General features: G+C 43.2%; 2 protein-coding genes across 4 annotated transcripts in view; both read right to left on the bottom strand.

The window, feature by feature from the left end:
* Positions 1 to 18369, bottom strand: part of LOC115192491 (oxysterol-binding protein-related protein 9) — a 41552-nt gene extending 23183 nt beyond the window's left edge. For both annotated transcript variants that reach the window (XM_029751064.1, XM_029751065.1), the window contains exons 1-4: positions 18244 to 18369; positions 9035 to 9085; positions 7116 to 7194; positions 531 to 607 (exon numbers count right to left, since the gene is read on the bottom strand). In XM_029751064.1, coding sequence (XP_029606924.1) covers positions 531 to 607; positions 7116 to 7194; positions 9035 to 9085; positions 18244 to 18354 — 318 coding nt within the window. In that variant the 5' untranslated portion in view covers positions 18355 to 18369. The remainder of the gene's footprint in view (positions 1 to 530; positions 608 to 7115; positions 7195 to 9034; positions 9086 to 18243) is intronic.
* Positions 18370 to 18853: 484 nt separating this feature from the next.
* Positions 18854 to 26132, bottom strand: part of LOC115192490 (tyrosine-protein kinase ABL2) — a 42891-nt gene continuing 35612 nt past the window's right edge. For both annotated transcript variants that reach the window (XM_029751062.1, XM_029751063.1), the window contains exons 9-10: positions 25583 to 25765; positions 18854 to 24101 (exon numbers count right to left, since the gene is read on the bottom strand). In XM_029751062.1, coding sequence (XP_029606922.1) covers positions 22339 to 24101; positions 25583 to 25765 — 1946 coding nt within the window. In that variant the 3' untranslated portion in view covers positions 18854 to 22338. The remainder of the gene's footprint in view (positions 24102 to 25582; positions 25766 to 26132) is intronic.

Raw genomic sequence — 26132 nt, 5'->3', positions numbered from 1 at the left:
GCACACCGCACAGAAGGAGCGAAGGAGACGAGACCAAAAAGAGAGCGGACTAATTCCTTCTATTCTCAGATGACTCCTTAACCCGCTCTCTGATGAGGACCAGAATGCCTTAGCCTGTCAGCAGTGTCCCAGTGCTACTAGCTTGGATGAGGCTGACAGAGACATGATATTCATTCTGTATACCAACTTCCTGCATCCAAAAGACCTCCACAAATACGCTCCAAAAGGTTAAATATGAACTGCTATTGCTCAATGTTCTCAACAGTTCCTCTATCATTTCCTGTGGTCTTAAGTAATCAAAAAAGCAGATTTAAGAAATACTACATTATGGTCTTTCTTTGAAGGTTAAAACACACACGCACACTTTGAATATTAATTAAAAACTATACACAACAGCCAAAGTTATTCCCATGTAAATATATTGAGCAAAATCTCTCTCCTCTCGAGCTGAACTCAGGGGCATGGCACTAGTACAGCCAGTATCACTAGTGTGAAGCTAGTCTCAACAGATCAGTGAGTGAGTGACTTACCCGCAGTTGAAGGGTGTGGCGGAGAATAGTCCCCTCTAAGGCATGGATCCACTTCTCCCGTTCGTCTGCATCTCGAGCTGAGAGGGAAAGCGCACAAAACACACCAGATCAGCCATAGTACAGATGGGAATTATTACAACAGCAACGGAGTGCATAACCTAGTAGCTACAACAAGGACTAGAGCACCTCATCTGTGCTCATCTTGACCAACTAGTTAACTATGTGCTCATTGTGCTGTGCCATGCAGTTTCTGAGGGGGTTCTTGCAACCCTTCTGGTGCGTCGCTGGGCAAGAGAGTAGGAAGGCAGGTCTCCTGACGAGACACACAGCCTGTTGCCAGGCATGGCTGCACCCTTATAGCAAATAAACAGAGCAAATAAAGCCTCTAATATTTACACTTACGAGCCCAGAGTCCATGGAACCTCTATACTCAGTATTTTTGCGAGTAAAAAAAAAAAGTGGGTAATGTTTATATGACCCCCTTACAAACAGACCCATTTTTACCACATTCTTGTCTGTATACGCCTTGCTGGTGACGAGTGGTAGTAGTGGTGAGCAGATGTCGTTGGGCGTCTATTTTAATAAATCCATTGAATATACACCATAAAAAAGAAATCCATTATTCATTTGTTTAGGCAGGTCCTAATAAACGTAAGACTAATAAAACATAACTTCAAAACAATTGAATGGCATATTTTGAGTTCACTTATGTTAGGTCCAAATTAATGAAATCACTAGTTCATTATTTTGTTCATTAAAACCGACAAGATACACCTATCCCGATTACAGTGATATTTTGAAACAAAGCCCAAGCCCATCCACGTTTACTCTCTTTTTGACCCTCTCTCCCCTCCGTTAGGGAGCAGGCATTAGATTGAGTGGACTTTCATTATTATACCGATCCTATTTGCAATACAGGTCTGGTGTTCATATTTCACAACCTCGCGGCCTTTTGGAGTTGGCTATACGCGATGGGGCAACATAATAGTCCTACACTTCATTTAGGCTACATTATTGCATGGTTAACGTTTCTGATCGGTGATAGATGAGCAAACGATGATTAGCTATGCCACCTCCACTTATTTGCCCAGACAGAAACCAATTACCCTACACAGACAGAGATTCAGTGAAACAAAATCACATTGCTTGATTTATTATCAGACAAGTCAGTGAAGTCACAGGCTTTTGGTCAGGAGTAGGCCTGGGCTACTAAGCAACTGTGAGTGAAGAGCAAAATAATCCACCTGTTAAAACTATGTTGGGGGGCGGCAGGTAGCCTAGTGGTTAGAGCATTGGGCCAGTAACCGAAAGGTTGCTAGATCAAATCCCCGAGCTGACATCTGTCGTTCTGCCCCTGAACAAGGCAGTTATCCCACTGTTCCCTGGTAGGCCGTCATTGTAAATAAGAATTTGTTCTTAACTGACTTGCCTAGTTAAATAAAAACTAGGTTTAACAAGTGGATTATTTTGCTCTTCAGAAAAACCTAGCCAGTTGGAGTCTGTGTGTGCACTTTCCTTTGTACCACAGCACTGTAAAGCAACGCACCAGTTGAAAAAGCATGCGGTACACACCGCAGCCTAGCGCGGCATCCAGAAGTCATTCAATGCACCATTGCCAGTGAATGACTTCCCCCAGAACGCAAAAAGTTTGATGCAGCTGGTGGACATGAGGCATAAGAGTGCGGGTCAATGCCGCCTCACATGCTGACCAGACCGCACGCGCCATCACGCGCAAGTTGATTTTGTCCCCACACACACCAGATGAGATCAGGACACACAGGTTGGAATATCAAAACAAACTGAACCAATTGTATTCATTTGGGGACAGGTCGAAAAGCATTAAACATTTATAGCAATTTAGATAGCTAGCTTGCTGTTGGTAGCTAATTTGTTCTGGGATATAAACATTGGGTTGCTATTTTACCTGAAATGCACAAGGTCCTCTACTCCTACAATTAATCCACAGTTAAAGCAGTATACCGAATTAGTTTCTCGTCATCTCTCCTCCTTCCTTCAGGCTTCTTTTTCTTCTTTGGACTTTATATGGCGGTTGGCAACCAACTTCACGGTGCATTACTACAACTGACTGGAGTATGGACATCAGTTCATTTTTCAATCGCCCACGTGGGTATATGTTCCTAAAACCCAATGAGAAGATTTGAGAGGCAATACTTGCAGCACGTTCTATTTTAAGTTCTCAGTTCTATTTTAGCGCCCAGCTACGCAGACACCCGCGCAGACACCCGCGAGCAGTGTGGGTGCAATGATTGAACAACGTGTTTACACTACGGTTCAAAAGTTTGGGGTCACTTAGAAATGTCCTTGTTTTTTTTTAAGAAAAGCACACATTTTTTGTCCATTAAAATAACATAAAATTTATCAGAAATACAGTGCAGACATTGTTAATATTGTAAATGACCATTGTAGCTGGAAACGGCAGATTTTTTATGGAATATCTACATAGGCGCACAGAGGCCCATTATCAGCAACCATCACTCCTGTGTTCCAATGGCTCGTTGTGTTAGCTAATCCAAGTTTATCATTTTAAAAGGCTAACTGATCATTAGAAAACCCTTTTGCAATTATGTTAGCACAGCTGAAAACGGTTGTTCTGATTAAAGAAGCAATAAAACTGGACTTCTTTAGACTAGTTGAGGCTACTAATGTTTTCATTCATTTTTCTGAGTCATCCTATGATTCTGAATAATGGCTGTGGGAAATGAACAGGAGCTTGAGGGAGATGTTATGGGTCTGTGGGTTAATCCATCTAAATATGCCTATCAAGTTAAAGTTAAACAGTCAAAAATCTGAAAGGGAACATTTGACACATTTTCATAAATGTTTGCTGCATTTCATCAACAAAGAAACGTTATCAACATAAACATTTGGGAATTGTTCGTTTTCTGATTGCATTTAAGCAAACAGCATTGCGAAAGCATGGAATAAGAAGAATATTTTAAAAAAAGGACAAAAACAACAATCATAATGGGCAATCCAGTATTTCATCACAGGAGGTGACTGGGGGCCTGGGGAAGTTTAATAGAGATGTAAAATACAGTGTATCCAGATGATTGATGGATAAGAGCTCAGGATGAAAGCCCAAAGCTTTTAAAGACATTAGAAGCAGCCAGGGCTCATGCCAGGCCCTCACCCCGTTGCCTCAATACCCTCTCACCTCCATGTCTGTGCTAATTTCATTTAGGAGCACTTTGCTTAGCAAAACCTTTCTATAGATGCGTGTTTACCCCATAATAGGAATAGGGTCAATCTGCCGTGAGAATGGCGCAAAACAAACATCCTGTATTTTAAGAAAAATTGTGTGAAATACTGTATGTTGGTGTCACATCAGTGTCCAACAATTTTTTTTAGAGAAAACAAAGATGCTTGCTTGATTATTAGATTGAAAGAGCACTACTTTCTACCTGGTTGCATGGCATGTAAAGAGCTAATGAAGAATCTCCCTTCTACCTAAAGCTCTTTGTGTGACAGTGAGGGTGCACTGTTTGGTCAGTTCTACACCTATCTGTGACTTGCAAGCAAACACTGTACCATCCCTGTGTGATATTTACTGTGCATGACAAACATGGCCATTCCTAGCCAGCAGAGGAAATACACAGTCTGTCATAACACCAACCATCATTACTGGGGTCAGTCTTGAGCGTGATATAGGCTACAGACATTGCTGATGAAGTGATAGCAACAGAAAATTAACAACAGTAGAAGATATTGAACACTTACAGAACTTGGAGACCAATAAAACAAATTGTTCTGTACAGCACATCTCGTGGTTCCAATTTTCTTCATTTATATAATATGAACTCTTGGTGTGACTGTTTTACATGAATAACAATGGTGGCTTGAAGCCCAGGCAAGTCATAAACTTGTGCAGTCCCCCAGCGTTCAACACAGAGCCCAAACAGGCCATGACATGGCACGTACTCACAACCCAATTAGGGCCTAATGCTCCCCCTCAAGGTAGGTGGCTCCTCTGGATGAAAGCATAGTTTATTATTATTAACTCCTGGGCCATTAGTGCACAAAGAGGGCATTCTCCAGAGCACGGCTTATTACTGACAGCCAGGCCCAGAGAAATAAAGAGGTGGGGGGCGGTGGAGAGACCGGAGAGTCTTCAGCAAGGTGACAGCAGTCAGACAGACACACTGCTAGTGCCTAACAAGCAGATGATTCCATTTCCTCACTGGTTACGCATTATCACATTCCTAAGACACACCAATCAAAACTGCTCTGCTGCCTTCCTCCAAAGGATGTGAATCATATATTGTTCACCTCTTCTTCTGCCTCCCCTATTTGGCTGAATGAATGGAATGATGCACAGCAGTTTTTGGTAAACACCATAAAGTAGTATCTTGATTGGAGAGAGAGGGGTTTGGAGTAAATCTCTGTGTGTGCTAATGACGGCATGTTCTTTTTAGGGAGAAAACAAAGAGTATATGTTATTTCCTAGCTACAGACTGTGCTGAAGCAGACTGTGCTGAAGCAGACTGTGCTGAGGTAGGAGCCCCTTGTGGAACAGGTAAGATGACAAGACATCACAGCTCCATTCCAGTCACAGCCCCTTTCTAACACACATTTACCTGAGTCATCCCCCCCAGGTCACATACAGGTCAGCTATCCCCCAAGATAAGCTCAATACCCTGTCATACATCACTTTGAGCGTACACAGTGCTATAATCCAAATACTGGGCAGAACCACTAGACCTCCTCTCTACAACAGGCAACGTGCTCGTCATGGGCTTGGCCATTGCATTCAGCAGTTTCCCAGGCTAAGCATTTTTGTCTGTATGGGGGCCAGGTAAAGAGCTCTTTAGCACACGGGGAGGTGCGCTGTGTAAAGTGGGAGTTGAAGGGCTCTGATGCTCCGCCAGAAAAAGAGCCTGATGAATTATGGATGATCCTCGAAATAGAAATACAGAGCCTCTCTCTCTGCAGCCGTCATCTGTGGCCGCCCCATACCTCACCCATGCTCCGCTCCTCTTCTTCTGACACAGCCCGCCTGCCTGCCGCAGCACCACACCAGAACAAACATGTGTAACATCAGCTGGATCCTGAGTAACGCATCTCCAACAGGAAACATCTGGGGAAGTAGCGCATATATCCTTTGTGTCCTTTTCAAGTGGAAATGAGTATGTCCTTGTGATAGAAAATAATTCCCATAGGCTTAGGTGACAGATGGGTTGTGAAATGGCCGTGAAGTTCATCTTTTCCACGTAATCATATAATAGCTTTTCAACTTGGAGGCATCATCTGGAGGAGCATCCTTGTTTCACTCCCCAGAGCTAGGAATCCATTTCTTTCAAGGCTGCATTTTTTAAAAGGTGAACTCAGATGACATTTGGAGATACACATAATAGTGCAAGTAGACCAAAAGACAAAATGAAAACTGGCTTAGTTATGACCATTGAATTAGGAATTAGAACTCAAACAACTTGACATATGAATTTCAAATTGAATCAGACATAACAATATCATAGAATTATGACCTCAGCCGACAATCTTAATAAACAGGTGACCTGACAATGCACCTCTAAGAAACAATCTTCCACAATACTGTTTCTTTAAACCATCAAGCTTTTAAAACATATTTTCTAAAAGTTAATGGAACATATGATACGTCTTCCACGTTAAACAATCGCTATAGAAAACACAGTAAATCAAAGAAAACGGTAAGCTACAAAAACCACCAACACAAATACGTAGGAAACAGCTACTACCGCTGCTTCACCGAATCATGCCCTTCGACCTGCTAAGAGGCCAGCATGCATACATCCCCTTACCCTTCCTTTTGTAGAACCACAGCATACAGTTTCGGAACATAGCAATGGGAGATGGCATGGAGGAGGTGGAGGTGGAGGTGGGCCCACCATGGATAACGTGCTGGTGGCGGTAGTGGTGGCTGTGGGTTGGGGGGGGGGGGGGGTCGTGAGGATGGGGTTGTGGGGGGGGGGGGGGTGGAGGAGGTTAGAGACCTGGAGGAGAGAGGTCCGCTTGGTGGACGGACGGTGCAGCTGCTGTCCGGGGGAAAGGGGTGGGGTGAGGGGTGTCTGGGAGAGGGGCCAGTCCTGTCTCTGTGAAGTGGCGGTGTTCAGGGTGGGGAGCGGCAGTGCAGATAGCTCGGCTTTTAGCTCAGCAGTATTCGTTTTATTCCCAGAGGCGGTAGAAAATGCAAGTAATCTTCCTAAAAAAAAGAGCCTCCTTCACTTCTTTCCATTACAGAAGAATCTTGATGTGGAACAAATCTTGCTTTAGCCCCTACCCATTTCACTTCTACTTTGCAAAGCTGCCAGATGCTGCTGATGAAAGAGGAAGGTTCCACAGAGACGACGAGCCACTCAAATGCCTAGATGTGCGTATCTGCTTGTGTTGACGCACCGATATAATAATCCTCCTTTTAAAAAGGCAGGAAAGAGAGTATGAGAGAGAGAGAGAAAACAAGCTACAAAGAGAGCCTACACGCGAGCAGCCGGCCGTATGCAGCATTGACAGATTTACTCCAAACGACATGGGAGTCAGCAGAGTGGGAGGTGAGGGAGAGGGGAGGAGGAGAAAAAAAAACAAGAGACTCACCTTGAAAATGGAAAGTCTTCTGGTCCACAGTGATGGTGAATGTGCTGTCGTCCTCGTCATCGATTCCTATTACAGCTCCCTGGGAAACCAAAAGGAAGAGGAGGCAGTGAGACGTCACCATCCCCCTCTCTTGCTCACTATCAAAAACCCACCGAGGCATGGGAGAATGAGGGAAAGAGGGGGTGTCTGGGTGGAGGGAGAGATGCAGGAACAGGTAACGAACAGACAGACATTGGGGACCAGCTGCATGGAAGGAAAGAAAATCTCTGCAGAACTGTTTGTGGCATGGCACCTAGCAACAGTATATCTCAAACCTGCTTGCTTGTCAAAACCAACCTTGGGGGGAAAATAAGGCATATGCTTATCTTTTCATTAAGTAAAACATTTCTGATATAATCAACCACAAAGATGCATTAAGACTTTCCATGTACCGAGGGTGAGGTGTTGGCGTCCATTATCACAGAGAACCACTACAGTATGTGATGACTCATTAAAAGACAATGCCCTGGCTGCTGGATTCACACAGAGAGACAAAGGCACTGGTACAAAATGAGGAACGCGAGTTCAACTAGCCATGAGTGTAATTAGGCTAGAAATAATGTAACCTAGGTGTTTATACATGTGGTGTGCGTTTAGCCCTTGTGTGTGTCTGAGGAAAGGATGAAAATTCCATCATGTCATAAGTAAATCCACTGCACTGTCCCAACTGTATAAAGCTTGTACTAAGGAGGAAATATACTCAACTAGGCTAGTAATCAGTCAATGTATAGCACAATTCCATATCCAACCAGGCTATGCCTGCAAGCCAATCATTTTATGCTTGACACTTTTTAATAGTAGAAATTGGCTAAACCCCCAAACATTACAACACACAAAACTCTACGTAAAGTCAGACTTTGTACACGTATATGAATCTAGGAAAATGCTGCTCAGAGTAAGATATGTTCGCTTTACCTGACAACACTAACATGCGAATGCTCATATACCTTCAAAAATCAGCACAAAACAGATGGAAGTCATGAGAAATATTGTCTTCATAATTCCATTATCGATCATCTGACCAACCAACAAGAGAAAGAGGGGTATCAATTTCGCATGCTTGAGAATCTGGCCAACTGTTGTTTTCTCAAAGCTGTGGATTGCAGCAGAGTGTGTGATGTCTATGAAAGATATTTTTTTGCATAAATGTGAAGTGTGAACATTGTCTCTTGGCAGAAATAAACAAATTCTGACATTGGGTTGTCCTTCACAAATTATTGCCAAAACTTAAGTTCAAAAAACAAAACAAAGACAACTATGCACATGACGATACTCACACGTTATACTCTTACCCTAAAATGGGCTATTCAAAACACATGCGTTTTTCCAATTGTGGGTACTGAACTCAAGATGGTATGTTTGCCCAATTCTCACCTCTAAAAGTATTAGAATAAAGAATTCAAATCCTACTTCATCTTGTCTTGATACAAAAATATACCAAACAGGTTGTTTCCCCAAAGACATTCCAATATATCAAACTATTTGTTTAAAAAGTAAAACCTCTGTTTGAGCTGAAGTTCAAAGTAGATCTCTGAACGCTATGCTACTAGATTATGTATAGTTAATTCCTTGAGGATAGAAAGAACACAAAGGGCAAGTCAATGGGCCAGCTAGGATCCATTTTAGGAAACAAAAAATCCTATTTTGTTAGTATCTATTGAAGGTATAAGTAATAAATCAAATGCTGCCATCTAGTGGCAATATTTTCACAAACCACTGAAAGTGCTGATATTAAAAAGCCTTGTATTGTATAGCCAAAGAACAACTACAACAGAACAGTATTAGGCTAGATAGGAAAATATCTACTTCAGCAGGTGCAAATTGTCCCTCTAAGCACATAGGCTAATGAGCATGATCAACAACCCAAACCAGTTCCTTACCCGGAGACGCACACAGCCTCTTCTAGAGCCACGCATCATCTTGTCCTTGGACTGAAAATGAACAAGAACAAAATAGGTTTCAAGAATACATTTTTCCCCCCGCAAACTCCGTTCACACACATTTCCACTCCAAGTTTAAGTTTATTCATTATCAAGTTCACCAGTGAAAAGTTCCTGGAAGATCATACATGTAGATAGCAAGCTAAGATTCTCTGGTAAAAATCCTTGCAAGACAGAATTGTGAGTGCTCTAGTATGGTATCTCATCTGCAAGTATGACATAGCTACAGTTTGACATAGACTGGTCCCAGATCTGTTTGTGCTCATGCCAAGTCCATTGCTCATTGTCAAGCTAAATGTTTGGTATAACAAATGATTGATAATGAGCTGACATGATAGCAAAGACTGGCACTCCGGCAATAAATTACATACACTGTAAGCAAAAGTGCCCCTATTACTGTTGTTCAGTGTAGGGTCACATTGAATTTGTTTAGTACCAGCAGATACAGCTAACTCCCAAAATAAAGAAAGCACTTGCTTCCACACAATTGTGGTTCCTGAGTTAAGAAATCAAAACATCCCATCATGCTTATGGTCATGTACACTGAACAAAAATATAAAACGCAACATGTAAAGTGTGGTCCCATGTTTCATGAGCTAAAATAAAAGATCCCAGAAATGTTCTATACGCACAGAAAGCTTATTTCTCTCAAATTCTGTGCACACACACACACTTGTTTACATCCCTGTTAGTGTGCATTTCTCCTTTGCCAAGACAATCCATCCACCTGACAGGTGTGGCATATCAAGAAGCTGTTTAAGCAGCACGATCATTACACAGGTGCACCTTGTGCTGTGGACAATAAAACACCACTAAAATGTGCAGTTTTGTCACACAACACTGCCACAGATGTCTCAAGTTGAGGGAGCGTGCAATTGGCATGCTGACTGCAGGAATGTCCACCAGAGCCGTTGCCAGAGAATTGAACGTTAATTTCCCTATCATAAGCCGACTCCAACGTCATTTTTGAGAACTTGGCAATATGTCCAACCGGCCTCACCACCGTTATGCGGGCGAGCGGTTTGCTGATGTCAATGTTGCAAACAGAGTGCCCCATGGTGGCAGTGGGGTTATGGTATGGACAGGCATAAACTATGGACAACAAACAATTGCATTTTATAGATTTTACTGTAACTCAGTAAAGTCTTTGAAATTGTTGCATGTTGCGTTTATATTTCTTTTCAGTTTATAAAAATGGCCAGTTGCCCATTATTTAGTCTACCATGGCTAGAAGAGATTTCGGTGACTTTGAAAGAGGGGTCTCAAAGGAGCATATGGGGTTTATAGGGTGTGTGTGCCTCTCAGTCACTAGATCTCAACCCAATTTTACACTTATGGGAGATTCTGGAGCGGCGCCTGAGACAACGTTTTCCACCACCATCAACAAAAATCGAATCAAATTGTACGTCACATGCTTCATAAACAACAGGTGTAGACTTTATTTATTTCACCTTTATTTAACCAGGTAGGCAAGTTGAGAACAAGTTCTCATTTACAATTGCGACCTGGCCAAGATAAAGCAAAGCAGTTCGACAACATACAAAAACACAGAGTTACACATGGAGTAAAACAACATACAATCAATGATGCAGTAGAAAAAAATAAGACTATATACAATGTGAGCAAATGATGTGAGATAAGGGAGGTAAAGGCAAAAAATGCCATGGTGGCAAAGTAAATAAAGTATGGCAAGAAAAACACTGGAATGGTAGATTTGTAGTTTGAAGAAAGTTCAAAGTTAAAATATAAATAATATGGTGCAAAGGAGCAAAATAAATAAAATAAATAAATACAGTAGGGGAAGAGGTAGTAGTTTGGGCTAAATTAAAGATGGGCTATGTACAGGTGCAGAGATCTGTGAGCTGCTCTGACAGCTGGTGCTTAAAGCTAGTGAGGGAGATAAGTGTTTCCAGTTTCAGAGATTTTTGTAGTTCGTTCCAGTCATTGGCAGCAGAGAACTGGAAGGAGAGACGACCAAAGGAGGAGTTGGCTTTAGGGGTGACCAGAGAGATATACCTGCTGGAGCGCGTGCTACAGGTGGGTGCTGCTATGGTGACCAGTGAGCGGAGATAAGGGGGGACTTTACCTAGCAGGGTCTTGTAGATGACCTGGAGCCAATGTGTTTGGCGACGATTATGAAGCGAAGGCCAGCCAACGAGAGCGTACAGGTCGCAGTGGTGGGTGGTATATGGGGCTTTGGTGACAAAACGGATGGCACTGTGATAGACTGCATCCAGCTTGTTGAGTAGGGTATTGGAGGCTATTTTGTAAATGACATCGCCGAAGTCGAGGATTGGTAGGATGGTCAGTTTTACGAGGGTATGTTTGGCAGCATGAGTGAAGGATGCTTTGTTGCGAAATAGGAAGCCAATTCTAGATTTCACTTTGGATTGGAGATGATTGATGTGAGTCTGGAAGGAGAGTTTACAGTCTAACCAGACACCTAGGTATTTGTAGTTGTCCACAAATTCTAAGTTAGAACCGTCCAGAGAAGTGATGCTGGACAGGCGGGCAGGTGCAGGCAGCGATCGGTTGAAGAGCATGCATTTAGTTTTACTTGTGTTTAGGAGCAGTTGGAGACCACGGAAGGAGAGTTGAATGGCATTGAAGCTCGTCTGGAGGGTTGTTAACACAGTGTCCAAAGAAGGGCCAGAAGTATACAGAATGGTGTCGTCTGCGTAGAGGTGGATCAGAGATTCACCAGCAGCAAGAGCGACATCATTTATGTATACAGAGAAAAGAGTTGGCCCAAGAATTGAACCCTGTGGTACCCCCATAGAGACTGCCAGAGGCCCAGACAGTAGGCCCTCCGATTTGACACACTGAACTCTGTCAGAGAAGTAGTTGGTGAACCAGGCGACGCAATCGTTTGAGAAACCAAGGCTACTGAGTCTGCCGATGAGGATGTGGTGATTAACAGAGTCAAAAGCTTTGGCCAGGTCAATGAATACGGCAGCACAGTATTGTTTCTTATCGATGGCGGTTACGATGTCGTTTAGGACCTTGAGCGTGGCTGAGGTGCACCCATGACCAGCTCTGAAACCAGATTGCATAGCGGAGAGGGTGCGGTGGGATTCGAAATGGTAGGTAATCTGTTTGTTGACTTGGCTTTCGAAGACCTTAGAAAGGCAGGGTAGGATGGATATAGGTCTGTAGCAATTTGGGTCAAGAGTGTCACCTCCTTTGAAGAGGCGGATGACAGCAGCTGCTTTCCAATCTATGGGAATCTCAGACGACACGAAAGAGGTTGAACAGGCTAGTAATAGGGGTTGCAATAATTTCGGCAGATAATTTTAGAAAGAAAGGGTCCAGATTGTCAAGCCCAGCTGATTTGTAGGGGTCCAGATTTTGCAGCTCTTTCAGAACATCAGCTGAATGGATTTGGGAGAAGGAGAAATGGGGGAGGCTTGGGCGAGTAGCTGTGGGGGGTGCAGTGCTGTTGAATGCAGTAGGGGTAGTTAGGTGGAAAGCATGGCCAGCCGTAGAAAAATGCTTATTGAAATTCTCAATTATAGTGGGCTTATCGGTGGTGACAGAGTTTCCTATCCTCAGTGCCGTGGGCAGTTGGGAGGAGGTGTTCTTATTCTCCATGGACTTTACAATGTCCCAGAACTTTTTAGAGTTGGAGTTGCACGAAGCAAATTTCTGTTTGAAAAAGCTAGCCTTGGCGTTTCTAACTGCCTGTGTGTATTGGTTTCTAACTTCCCTAAAAAGTTGCATATCGCGGGGGCGGTTCGATGCTAATGCAGAACGCCACAGGATATTTTTGTGTTGGTTAAGGGCAGTCAGGTCTGGGGAGAACCAAGGGCTATATCTGTTCCTGGTTCTAAATTTCTTGAAAGGGGCATGCTTATTTAAGATGGAGAGGAAGGCATTTTTTTTTTAAATAACCAGGCATCCTCTACTGACGGGATGAGGTCAATATCCTTCCAGGATACCAGGGCCAGGTCGATTAGAAATGCTTGCTCGTTGAAATGTTTCAGGGAGCGTTTGACAGTGATGAGTGGAGGTCGTTTGACCGCTGACCCATTACGGGTGCAGGCAATGAGGCAGTGATCACTGAGATCTTGGTTGAAAACAGCAGAGGTGTATTTCGAGGGCACGTTGGTTAGGATGATATCTATGAGGGTGCCAGTGTTTGCGGCTTTGGGGTTGTACCTGGTGGGTTCATTAATAATTTGTGTGAGATTGAGGGCATCAAGCTTGGATTGTAGGATGGCTGGGGTGTTAAGCATGTCCCAGTTAAGGTCACCTAGTAGCACGAGCTCTGAAGATAGATGGGGGGCAATCAGTTCACATATGGTGTCCAGAGCACAGCTAGGGGCCGAGGGGGGTCTATAGCAGGCGGCAACGGTGAGAGACTTGTTTTTGGAGAGGTGGATTTTTAAAAGTAGAAGTTCAAATTGTTTGGGTACAGACCTGGATAGCAGGACATAACTCTGCAGGCTATCTCTGCAGTAGATTGCAACACCGCCCCCTTTGGTCGTTCCATCTTGTCTGAAAACGTTGTAGTTAGGGATGAAGATTTCAGAGTTTTTGGTGGACTTCCTAAGCCAAGATTCAGACACAGCTAGGACATGGCAGAGTGTGCTAAAGCAGTGAATAAAACAAACTTAGGGAGGAGGCTTCTAATGTTAACATGCATGAAACCAAGGTTATTACGGTTACAGAAGTCATCAAAAGAGAGCGCCTGGGGAGTAGGAGTGGAGCTAGGCACTGCAGGGCCTGGATTCACCTCTACATCCCCAGAGGAGCAGAGAAGAATAAGTATGAGGGTACGGCTAAAAGCTATAAGAATTGGTCGTCTGTGACGTCCAGAATAGAGAGAAAAAGGAGCAGGTTTCTGGGGGCGATAAAATAGCTTCAAGGTATAATGTCACAGACAAAGGTATGGTGGGATGTGAGTACAGAGGAGGTAAACCTAGGCATTTAGTGATTATGAGAGAGATATTGTCTCTAGAAACAGCATTGAAACCAGAAGATGTCATAGCATGTGTGGGTGGAGGAACTGAGAGGTTGGATAAGGTATAATGAGCAGGGCTAGGGGCTCTACAGTGAAATAAGCCAATAAACACTAACCAGAACAGCAATGGACAATGCATATTGACATTAAGGAGAGGCATGCTTAGCCGAGTGATCAAAGGGTCCAGTGAGATTCAGACAGCTAGCTGGGCCATAGGTAGCAAGCTGGTGGAAGATGGGAGGGAGGTCTGTTTTTAGCCACCTCGTGAAGACTAACAGTGAAAAAGACTAACAGTGAAATGGTTACTTACGGCCCTTCCCAACAATGGAAAAAAAGAAGAAGAAGAAAAAAGAAAATAATAACACGAAAAATAAACAATGAATAACGATAACTTGCCTATATACATTGGGTACCAGCAGAGTATGTGATCAGTCAAAAGAGTTAGTGCAAAATGGGTCAATGCGGCATTATTTACCAACGGCTGAAAATTCGATTAAAACTACATCATGTTTTGAAGTTCTCTTTCCTTGCTTTGTCTAACAACACTATCAAGAACCTAGCAAATAAGTTTTGTAGGTCAGAGTGCAGTATTTAGCTGTTCAGAGTCCTGTTGGTTCCAGTCTTGGTGCATCGGTACCGCTTGCCGTGTGGTAGCAGAGAGAACAGTCTATTACCAAATTATGGAATTTCTGGTGGAAGAATGGTGTCGCATCCCTCCAATAGTTTCAGGCATTTCTAGAATCTATGCCAAGGCGCATTGAAGCTGTTCTGGTGGCATGTTGTGGCCCAGTCATATCAGAAGCTAGCAGATTCATTATTAACCAACAACGGCTGAAAATTCGATTAAAACTAAATCATGTTTTGAAGTTCTCTTTCCTTGCTTTGTCTAACAACACTATCAAGAACCTAGCAAATACGTTTTGTAGGTCAGAGTGCAGTATTTATTTTGCTTCAAAGAACAAACATTTGTTAGCCCGTTTCTCACACTGGCTTTTGCCACGGAGGGCGCAGGCTTGCCCCGGCAAGTCAGGGGTTGCCTAGCAACACCTGCATCGTCTGTATCGCGCGACAAATCCCCATGATTTGAGAATCTGTTCCAACCGAACAGCTAGCGCAACAGCTAAATATAGCTTTGAAAAAATATTATTTCAACTAATAGGGAGAAGTATTTAACAAAATAACTACATTATGGCATTCACTAATTATAAACGATGTACATATAGGCCTAATAGAAATGTGGGTACATTTGTGGACAAAATTCTTACTCAACCTTCAAGACACTATGTTGGTGTTTCCTTTATTTTGGCAGTTACCTGTAGTTTGACTTGCCTGAGATTGGAATACTGGATTTAGCTGTATCGTAAAACCTTCCCCTCTTTGTGAATGACAGTAAAAATGGGCATATTTGTGGCTACCTGTGAGATAGTTTGATGTGACACAGTGGAGCATATTATTTTCATGATTTTCCTTCTGTTCAATGGTCGTATACACACACACACACAGACTCAGTGGCCAGTTTATTTGCTACACCCATCTAGTACTGCGTCGGACCCCCCTTTGCTTAAAGAACAGCCTGCATTCTTCTTTGGGGCATGGAAACATTGCTTAAATTAGTATCAAGGGACCTAACATGCCAGGAAAACATTCTCCACACCATTACTCCAACAGCCTGTACCGTTGACACAAGGCAGGATGGGGCCATGCTGCTTACGACAAATCCTGACTGCCATCAGCATGATGCAACAGGAACCAGGATTCGTCGGACCAGGCAACATTTTTCCACTCCTCAATTGTCCAATGCTGGTGATCGCGTGCCCACTGGAGCCGCTTCTTCTTGTTTTTAGCTTATAGGAGTGGAACGTGGTGTGGACCTCTGCTGCAATAGCCCAACCGTGACAAGGACTGACGAGTTGTGCATTGTACTGCACCGTTATTTTCCTGTTTGTGATCCACCTATTAGCGTGCACGATTCTTGCCATTCTCCTTCTTTCATCAACAAGCTGTTTTCGCCCACAGGACTGCTGCTGACTGGATGCTTTTTGTTTGTCGCACCATTCTCGGTGAACCCTAGACAATGTCGTGCGTGAAAAGCCCACAAGGCCAGCCGTTTCTGAGATACTGCAACCGGCGCGCCTGGCACCAACGACGGTACCACGCTCAAAGTCGCTTAGGTCACTCGTTTTGCTCATTCTACTGTTTAATTGAGCAGTAACTGAATGCCTCGATGCCTGTCTGCCTGCTTTATATAGCAAGACATGGCCATGTGACTCGCTGTCTGTAGGAGCTAACCATTTTTGTGAACAGGGAAGCGTACATGACAAACTGGCCATTGAGTGTGTATGACCAAAGATTCTTGACATAGTTATAATGCCTAAAGCATGAATCATAGTCTACAGACGTTGAGGAGCGATAGTCTGGCGTTCCATCATGACATACATAGGCGGGAGCCCACCATCAGCAGGTAACTCACAGCGCGAACAATCACCTGCCCACAATTCCCAACCAACACGTCTCTGGATGGGTCCTCTATTAATTTGAGAGTGGCGACATTTCTCCAGTCCCATCCCTTAGGTTTACCTATCAAAGTGGCAGGGTCAGGCTGTTGAAAATGGTAGAACAAAATGGCTTTATGTTGTCAACGACGAAAAATAAATAATCGCGCCAACTTTGGTGGGCTATGTAGCTTTATGAAGGGTGCAATCAATGATACAAGGTAGCTACAAAAAACAACAAGAGGGATGGCAATGTTACTAGCCGACTACCACCCGGCACTCTACTCTGCACTTTAGAGACTGCTAACCATTGAACACTGGTCACATTAATGTTTACATACCGTTTTACCCACTTCCTATATAACTACTGCCGTACACACTTTTCTATTCATATACTGTCTATATACTGTACCAGTCAAAAGTTTGGACACAGCTACTAATTCAAGGGTTTTTCTTATTTTTACTATTTTCTACATTGAGTGTGCAAAGCTGTCATCGAGGCAAAGGGTGGCTACTTTGAAGAATCTCAAAGATAAAATATATTTTGATTTGTTTAACCCTTTTTTTGGTTACTACATGATTCCATGTGTTATTTCATAGTTTTGATGTCTTCACTATTATTCTACAATGTAGAAAATAGTAAAAATAAAGAAAACCCTGGAATTAGTAGGTGTGTACAAACTTTGATACTGTATAACATATGACATTGTTTGCTCTGATATTTATTGATTTTGGGGGATTTGTGTATTGTTTTGTATTTTTTAGTATTACTGCACTGTTGGGAGCTAAAAACATGCATTTCACTGCATCTGCAATAACATCAGTAAAATATGTGTATGCAACCAATAAAATGTGATTTGATGTCTGTAAACATTAACTCTTCCTCTGGTGACAGCAAACTAAAACGGTTTAGTCTACCATACATTCTTGTTATGCAGGCAGACTAAGCAGGAGAAAAACATTGCGTTCACTTGACTAGCTAGCTAACGTTAACTCAATGAACTGACTAACGTTAGTTAGCTAGATAACCTTGTCTCCTTCCTTTGCTGACATGGTTATAATTGTTCCTGCTACATTGCTTTAAATGTCTCGAAAAAAAAATCTACAGAGTTGAAGCCTAACTGACAGCAAAACATGGACACGAAAAAGAGAGCTACCAAGATAGAACATTTTGCAGAGAAGCAACGAAGAAAGAACACAGTCGCATCATTCCAGGAAGCATAGAAAATGCTGGCATTTAATTTGCTAGTGTCGCCTCCAGCATGGTTAGGATTGGTCAATAACGGATATGTCCGTAAGTAAAGTCCCCACCCTTTTCTGACAGCTGAGATTCCCAACTCCCGGCACACACCACGCGTTCAAAACAACTGGGAACTCGGAAATCTCCGACTACAATGCGTTCTAGACAACTGGAACCTCTGGAAAAAACGAGTTCCGACTGAGAAAAATGGTTTTGAACGGTCATCTAACTCGGAATTCCAAGTCGAAAAATCGGGCATCTTTCTAGATTTCCGACCTGAAGATCACGGACGTCATGATTTGACCTCGTTTCCCCCCCCGAGTTCCCAGTTGTCTTGAAAGCACCAACAGGGAGGCCGCTGTCCCTACTCGGTTTTGACAAGCTTTAGCAAATAATACTACCGGACCCGGGAGCTTATCGGCTTATTCATTATGAAGTACCATAAAATACGCACCGTGTAGTATGACAGTAAACCCGCATTGTAGTCCAAAACAAACCAGCGATACTGCCAACCTTTCATGACGTTAGTCCATTTGCTCAGCGGTCCCTCCATGATGGACGCCATCTTTACACTTGGCCAAGATTCTAGGGGAGGAGTCAGTATGGAGAAAAAATACGTCACGGGATGGCAAGATCTGACAGCATCCTTAACAGCTGACAGGTTGTCAAACATTTGAAGTTATAATTTTGCTTTCTCATTTGTTGTTCCATAGGTGTACATGGTTATGACACTATAGGCCTCTCTTCTTTTGGGCCATTATGCCAGGTTGCAGTGCACTTATGATTTCAAATACATTGGACATGTTCAAAATGGCATAGCTCCCATGCTATTTAGAAGGTACTGTATAATGAGTATGTGCATGGCCTTGTGGGCCCCTAGCATTAAGCATATGGGGTAGCATGCTTGAAGAAACAGGATGTCATAATACAGTTGCTGGGAAATTTGATCAGTATCTGTTCATTATCCATAAAATCTTTCCAGATTTTATTTTATAATCCAGAAGAACGTTTGCAAAATGGGTGGGGCTAACAGAGATGAAAAAAAACTACACCAAATACAGTAGTATATTTGAAATATTTAATATTAGTATTAAGTTCATACTCACATAGTTTGCAAGTATTTAGCATGTAGTACCCCGGTTCAGAACACATCCGTTGTATGCCTTTGAGTTAAATGGCCATGTTCAAATACTCAAAACAGAAACCCTTCCTCCACTAAGATGATTACATAATACACTGTTTATTGAAGCAAAATTAGAAAGGTATGTAGGCTGTCATTGTAAATAAGAATTTGTTCTTAACTGACTTGCCTAGTTAAATAAAAGTTAAATTAAATTTAAAAAATGTAAAGGATGGATGAAGGTTGCATTAAAACATTTCAGATGGCAGTTCCAGGAGCAGATGTGATGTAATCTAATGCCTGGGTCAGGATGTGTCTTAAATTAAGAAAGGTTTGTTTCACGTCACAAAATTATGCAACCCCTAACTGCCCCTGGGCTATCATTGTGTTTCAATCAATATCATTATTTTCCTCCCATCAATTATATTCCATTTACAGTAAATGCATCACAGGTCAATTCAATTTATTTCATCTGATTAATACAAGGCAAGGATTGAGCTGATGACTTGAGGATGCGCTCCTGATTTATCTTTAGAATTTTACCAAATCAAAAAGATAAAATGGACCTTAGAAATGTTCAACATTTTATTATTTACATCAAATTTAACACTGCTAGGGAGAACTTCACAGTTATATACTATGTGAGCTTTAAATTAAAAACAAAAAGTTAATGTTAACCTCTGCCATTTTTATCCCTGTTAAATTCACATTTTCAAAATAAAGTGTATTCCATTCTCATTGCACTCATAGAACTGAAGAGGAAGTGGCCTTTGGCATATGATGTGCACATAAAATTTCTTCAGCCACTGTCCAGATCAAACAGAAAAGTTGCAGGATCAAAAACATTATTTACAAAATAAATACAGCAACAATAAATAAAGGACATACAGCTTAATCATAAAGACAAACTGGGCAGAAATGAATTGAAGAGCACATCAACCAAAATTAAATACATTTTTAGCAAAATTGCAATCATTGCAAACTAATTCTCCTAGCGTGACAAGTCTTGTTCATTACACTCTTGCGCCAACAATAAATTAGAGACAATCACAAGTCTATGGGATACTCGTCTCACTAGAGCAGTTTGGCAATAAAGCAGAACAAAGACGATCGAAGCATAAATAAGCAAGAGTGACAGGCAAAATAATGGAAGGCCAAATTGGTAATCAGTCATTAAGAATTTCACAGACAGCAAGTGGAGGATGCAGAGAGTTTAATAGTTCAGATCCTTAATACTACAGAGCAGCTTTGGGGAAGTGCACCAGAGAGACTCATGTTTGTGTAGTTTGTTGGAAATAAAACACATTGTGCAACTGTCAGAGACAGAATTATGTGGGATCACAAGTATGGACCACTATCAGACCAAGAACAAGCTGTATTTGACCATCAGTCCATCTATTATAATATATGAGACAAATTGCACATTTTATTTTCAAGTTTGAGTCTTAAATTTACTCCCAGTAATATAAATGTATGTTGTAGTTATATTTATACTTGGCCACAATCTCATGGCGAAATGTGTCATCTGAAAACCAAAGCACAAGATATTTACAATTACACATCGCTGTATATCCATTTCTTGACTTAGTAGTGCACTATACATACAATATATTTCACAAAAGGCACCATGAATAATTGGAAAAACACTGCTGTATCCAGTAGCAAGAAAATAAAAACAAATACCTCATTATTTAATTTGGAACCTCACAGTGTAAAGAAACAATTAGTTTCATGACATCCTATTAGTCAAGACGACCTTTGAATGAACAGAGAGACACAGAAGCTCATCTGCTGGATTAAATAGGTGGTGTACCCCAAAACAGACATGGAATGAACTGTGAAAAATATTAGGTGTCATAAACGGTACTATTAGAGTTTATACTAAGACGAAATGCAATATAGCAATCAATGTCTACTACTTCATAGGCTTTATCCAGTGTACACCAAGGGTTCCAACATCTCAAGTGGGCATTAGGGGAATTTTCAGTCGAGGGACACTCCGTTATAAACAAGCTTTTTTTTGTTTTGATTGCTTAGCCAAATTATTATAGAGAAAGGATTGCAGGCACGGGTGAGACTTGCTATTTGTGCACAATACAACAAACAGGATCAAATTACTTCCAACAATATGAAATGGAAATGTTTGCGTAGAGATGATCAAAAAGCGTCTAAAAGGGATATTAGTCATCTTCACTCATTTCTGTGGCCCCAAAGTGCTCATCGAAAACAGAACACCGATGTTGGTATTGAAATGACCAGAGAACTTTGACAGATTAAATACCTTATCTTTTCAAAGGAATAAGATCACAAAACTCTGACAGGTGTACGTTCCAATATTTCTATAATCAAAGAGAAAAAAAAGACATTCGTTTTGCAGATGTTCAGATGGGGTTGGGGGCCTCCGTCCTGCAATAAACTCCCTACGAATGTTTCTTTTCATAGTCAAATACTTATCCAAACAAAAGTGACCTTGAACCTTTTCCTGGATATAAAGTCTTTAAAATAGGTCTGTGCTTTTAATAAAAAAACTTAATTTCATTTCAAGTTCATACATAATGACATTCTAAAGTTAAAAGAAAATAATGTACAAATAAAATCACTCATTTTCTGGAGACATACCGCAGTTTGCGTTGAGATTAGTATTTTGTCAGAGAGTGGCTGTGTTTGCAGATTTTCAATCATTTAACAATCTATAGGCACTGAGGGAAAGGGCCACAGGGAATACTGCCCCAAACCACCTTCCCATGTGTTACCTTGCGCTTTCCTCACTTCTCATTAGCTCCGAACATTTAGATACATGTGCAATGGAATTTGGACATAAATATTAAAATGTTTACATTTTCCATTCCCATTTTAAGTGAGCATTTTCCTGAAATACTCAAACCAAATCAAATGGCCGAGGGTAGACCTGATTAAGTGGAACACTCTTCCATTTTCTAGGTGACAATAGTTTTGAACTGTGACTTCCTGTCACAGGAACTCATAGTTACCAGGATCATAAACCAAAGATAGTAACTCAGCCAAGAAACAAAGTGGAGAATAATTATGGCTGATGACGACAATGACACATAAGCAAACTGACATTGTTCTTTACCAACACTCTGGGACTAAATACATAGCTGATATACTCCACATTCGATTAAAAGAAAGGCCTTAAAACCAGATGGAAAAGTTTGAACTTGGGGCAAAACAGTTACTTGGTGTAAATTGAACCATATCTAGTTTGGTATCAACAATGTTTATGTACAAAGGTTAGAACAGTGTTCTCCCCTGGCATTTTTAAGAAAGAGTCAACTGTAAACAATAAGAGATCCAATTTAGTGATTTTCTGAGGTACTTCTGAGATTGTGTTAACATTTTGGGGACAGAGAACAACCAGAAACATGAAAAAGGGAATACAAAGAAAAATGTTTTGACAGGGTCCGATGGCTACCTCTGAACCACATCACTGATTTCTTTGATGCAGATGTGTAAGTTGTCCAGAGCAGGGCTAGTTCCTGGGCCACTGAATGCCCCTCCAATTCCAGAGGAGGACGATGCCCGCAGCTCCTGCAGACTCAGCTCTAATTTGCCCACGGCCTCCCGGAAGGCAAACTTGTTCCGCATCTGTGGGATGCAGTCCACGTAGCCTGAGCAGTAGTCTAGCAGCTGGTGGCCAGCATCTAAGACCTGGCTGCTGGAGGAGGGCTCAGGGCTGCTGTGGAGGGCACCTCTCAGGCACTCAGCACACTCCAGCAAAGCCTCCTTACTGATCTTCTCCGGTTGAACCCTCTCAGCCTGCTGTCGAGTCCGACGCAGAGGCTTAGAGCCACCAGAGGGGGCTGTGGAAGAGGCAGTGCTTGTGGCACCGTTGGCCATCTTAGTGGGGGTAGTGTTAGTGTTGTTGGCAGAGGAAAAGGAGGAGGCTGAAGTTGGTGGAGGCACTTGTGGTGGTGGCACTGATGGTCTCCCGGTTCCCACTTCCCTTGCTCGTCCCGGCCTTTTCACCCCATCACCGTTGACCTCCACAGCCCCTACGACCTGCTCCTCCCCATCCCCGCTGTAGGAGTGCCCAATGAGGCGCAGGGTTGGAGGGGGAGGGGGAGCACATTTCGGTTTGACCAGTCGTGGTCGGTCCCGGTCCGCCTGGTGCTCCGATAGCAGTTTGAAGCGGTTCCCCTGAGAGTCCATCCCCACCAGGTGCACATCAGCTGGGCTATGCTTGAGTGTAGGCGAGATCAGCACGGGAACCTTGTGGTTGTGTGGAGCCGCCAACGGGCCTGATCCCACTGTTTTGGAGGGGGACGTCCATCCCTGTCGGTCCTGTCCTCCTGCCTCCTGACCCTCCCTACACCGTAGAGCCCCCGAGTGACAATCCAAATCGGCCTCACTCCCAACCCCAGGTGCCCTCACCCCCCCAGAGCACCCCCCCACCCCTCGGGGAAGCAGCTTGGCTTTAGGCCGGTCCCTGATCTGAGCTGTGCCCTCATCCATCTTACGAAGAAGGGTCTCAGAGGTGTGTGCTGCCCCGTTCTCAGGCTGCGAGGTGGTGGAGGCAGTGCGCTCTAGAGGAGGTTTACTGCGGTTTCTGGGTAAAGTCAGAGCCATCCTCTCCAGGTCAGGCAGCCCTGCAGTCATGGAGGAGGTGGAGTTGGACCTGGGGAATGGTTTGGTCCCCCCACCCCCCTCTTCGGTCCCAGTGGATTTGCCAGTCCGTAGCCCTAAGGTCTTTTTGATGAGGCGAGGGGTGAAGAAACCTGCCAGGCCTGCCCAGCTGCTGCTACTACTGCCCACCTGCAAGGGCTGGGCCCCAGAGGTGTGGTTGGCAGAGGACTTTTGTCCAAAAGTGGCCCCACAGCACCGTGACTGGACATGGTTCCCCTCTCCATGGGACGGTGAGAAGCCCAGGCCGTCCGCCTGGGGAAGGGGAGGGGCGCTGAAGCCAGCCGTGGGCTCGTACTTCTTGTGAGGCTGGGTCTCCATCTCTCGAAACGAGCTGCTCCTCTTAGGCGGCATGGGCAGGCTCTGCTGCAGCTGGGATGGAGACTTCTTCTTCATGAAGGAGCTGAAGAAGCCAGCCTTGCGGTCCCGTGTGAACATGGTCTCCTGGGAGTCCTCCAAGAGGCTGCTGGGGGATTTGTCCCTCTGTTTCCGAGGCAGAGCAGGAGAGCTGCCTGACCGGCCATCCCCTGCCAGCAGAGTGGCTGCCAGACCTGCAGAGAACAGAGGATATGGAATTAAACAGGTACCAGAGCTGTGGTCTCTTTTATCAACACTAATAACACCATTATTCAACATCAATCTGCATTAGCGCCAACCGGTGAATTTCATAGGCTGGCTGCCATTTGCTTTGACAACGCGCATATTCTCTCTCTTCAGAGCCATTCCTGTTTCAATAACTTTGTGGTGCCACCTTGTACTAGGGATGTGAAGCTGCTCTATATGTGTAATAGTTGAGAGCCACGCAGCGGAGTCAGCATGACAGGAAGTCACCTCCCTTTTGTCACCACCACTCAAGCTTCCTCATCCCAGACTTATCTTAGGGACGCATTGTCGAGAAGGAAACCTGCAATTAAGCATTTCGTTGGACAGAGGAAACCATGTGTATCTCGTGCATACGAGTAATACAACTTGAAACTATGCAGTGTTTGCTATTGTGTGTTCACTGATCAATCATACTGGTAGTGGAGAAGTATCATGGGGAGGATTAAATGGTGTGAGAAAGGAGTGAGAGTATAAGGACTGACGGGAACATAGATTGCATTAGGTTTTTCCACATGAACACAACATGCAATAAAACACTTTATTGTCACTTGATTGCACATAAAACAAGACAGACAACATTTCAAAAACCATACAAAATACTCTTGTGTGTCAGCCAATTTTAATTCAGGTATTGGTACATATGCAGTCATTCTTGGTGATTGTTAGAGTTGTAGGTGTTATATGTGAGTTGTGTGTGAAGGATGCAACAGGGAGAGACATGAGGATTAGAACTCAATACCCTCAATCATCATTTTAATATAAATGAAAGATGAGTGACAAACATGAACACAGAGGAGTACAAAACAGGTATTTTTACCCAGCCTTGTCTAATCATGTCAGGGAAGAAGATTTGATGGAGATGTGGTTTATAATGTCATGCAGATCCTCAATAGTGAATTATATATGGGGGAGGATTGAGAATGCATTTAATCTAAACCATGCATCTGGTATTTGGCCAAAGGCAATGCAGTGCAGTCAAAAACATGCTTTAGCTGTGTTTTATATAAATTTCCACACTATGAGTTTTGAATTATACTCTGACAATAACAGCTAGTTTTCCCCTCCCCATTCAGACCACGCCCAGACAATCCTAACAAAATTGTTGCTTGAGAAATTGCTCTTTGCTAAGAAGCTATTTTTGTATCCTTTTGACAATTTTTTCACAGTAAGGTACTTTGCATTGGACCTTGAAGTGTTGTGGTTGGATATGGCAACAGTCCCCACTGCATATTATCCATGAGGCTAGATAAGTGACATTACAGTAATTCTTTATAAATTATGAGGGAAAGCTCTATATATGACACTAAAGGAGGTGTGTTGTGATTGTGTAATGACACTGAGATAAGATGATCCAGTGATGTTCAGTCTGCCAGGTACACAGCAGCCATTCTCCTCAGCCTGCGGGCATGGAGGCGGGCAAGGCGGGTACCTGAGGGGCCGTGTGTGCTGGGCTCCTGCCTGCCATCCAAACCCCCCTCGATGTTCTCCTTGTTCTCCGCGTGCATCTTGAGAGTGCGCGACTTCGAGGGCAGCAGTGGCATGTCGTGGCTGAAGGGGTGTGGTGACGGGGCATGGCCAGAGGCGGCAGTCTTACACAGCTCCTCTGCTACCTCTGCAGAGAAAGAGAGAGGGGGAGCCACAGGAGAGGAAAGGAATGCTTAATTAAGTGAACCTTTTCATTAGATCGTTATACACATTGATTCCCTTGCTAGAAATAGTAGTACTGCATTTACTGGAATAACTGCAGAAACCAATGCTTAGAGTTTATAGTGCTTCTCTGAAAGCCCTGCATTCTCCCTGTACTCCCCTCACCTCAGCATGCCCTTTCCTCACTCAGATATCATCCTCCATCTCTCCCAGAGGCACCAGGCATGCTGTACCACTATGAAAAGGCCCTACAGATATGTTAACGCACCATTAAGAGCCATTCCCGCTCTAATATCCACAAATGTATGCTCTCTCGTGCCACAACTGACAGG

Source organism: Salmo trutta, chromosome 4 (assembly GCF_901001165.1).
Source record: "Salmo trutta chromosome 4, fSalTru1.1, whole genome shotgun sequence".
Lineage (NCBI taxonomy): Eukaryota > Metazoa > Chordata > Actinopteri > Salmoniformes > Salmonidae > Salmo > Salmo trutta.
The sequence above is the reverse complement of the archived record's forward strand: the minus strand, read 5'-3'. Positions and strand labels throughout refer to the sequence as shown.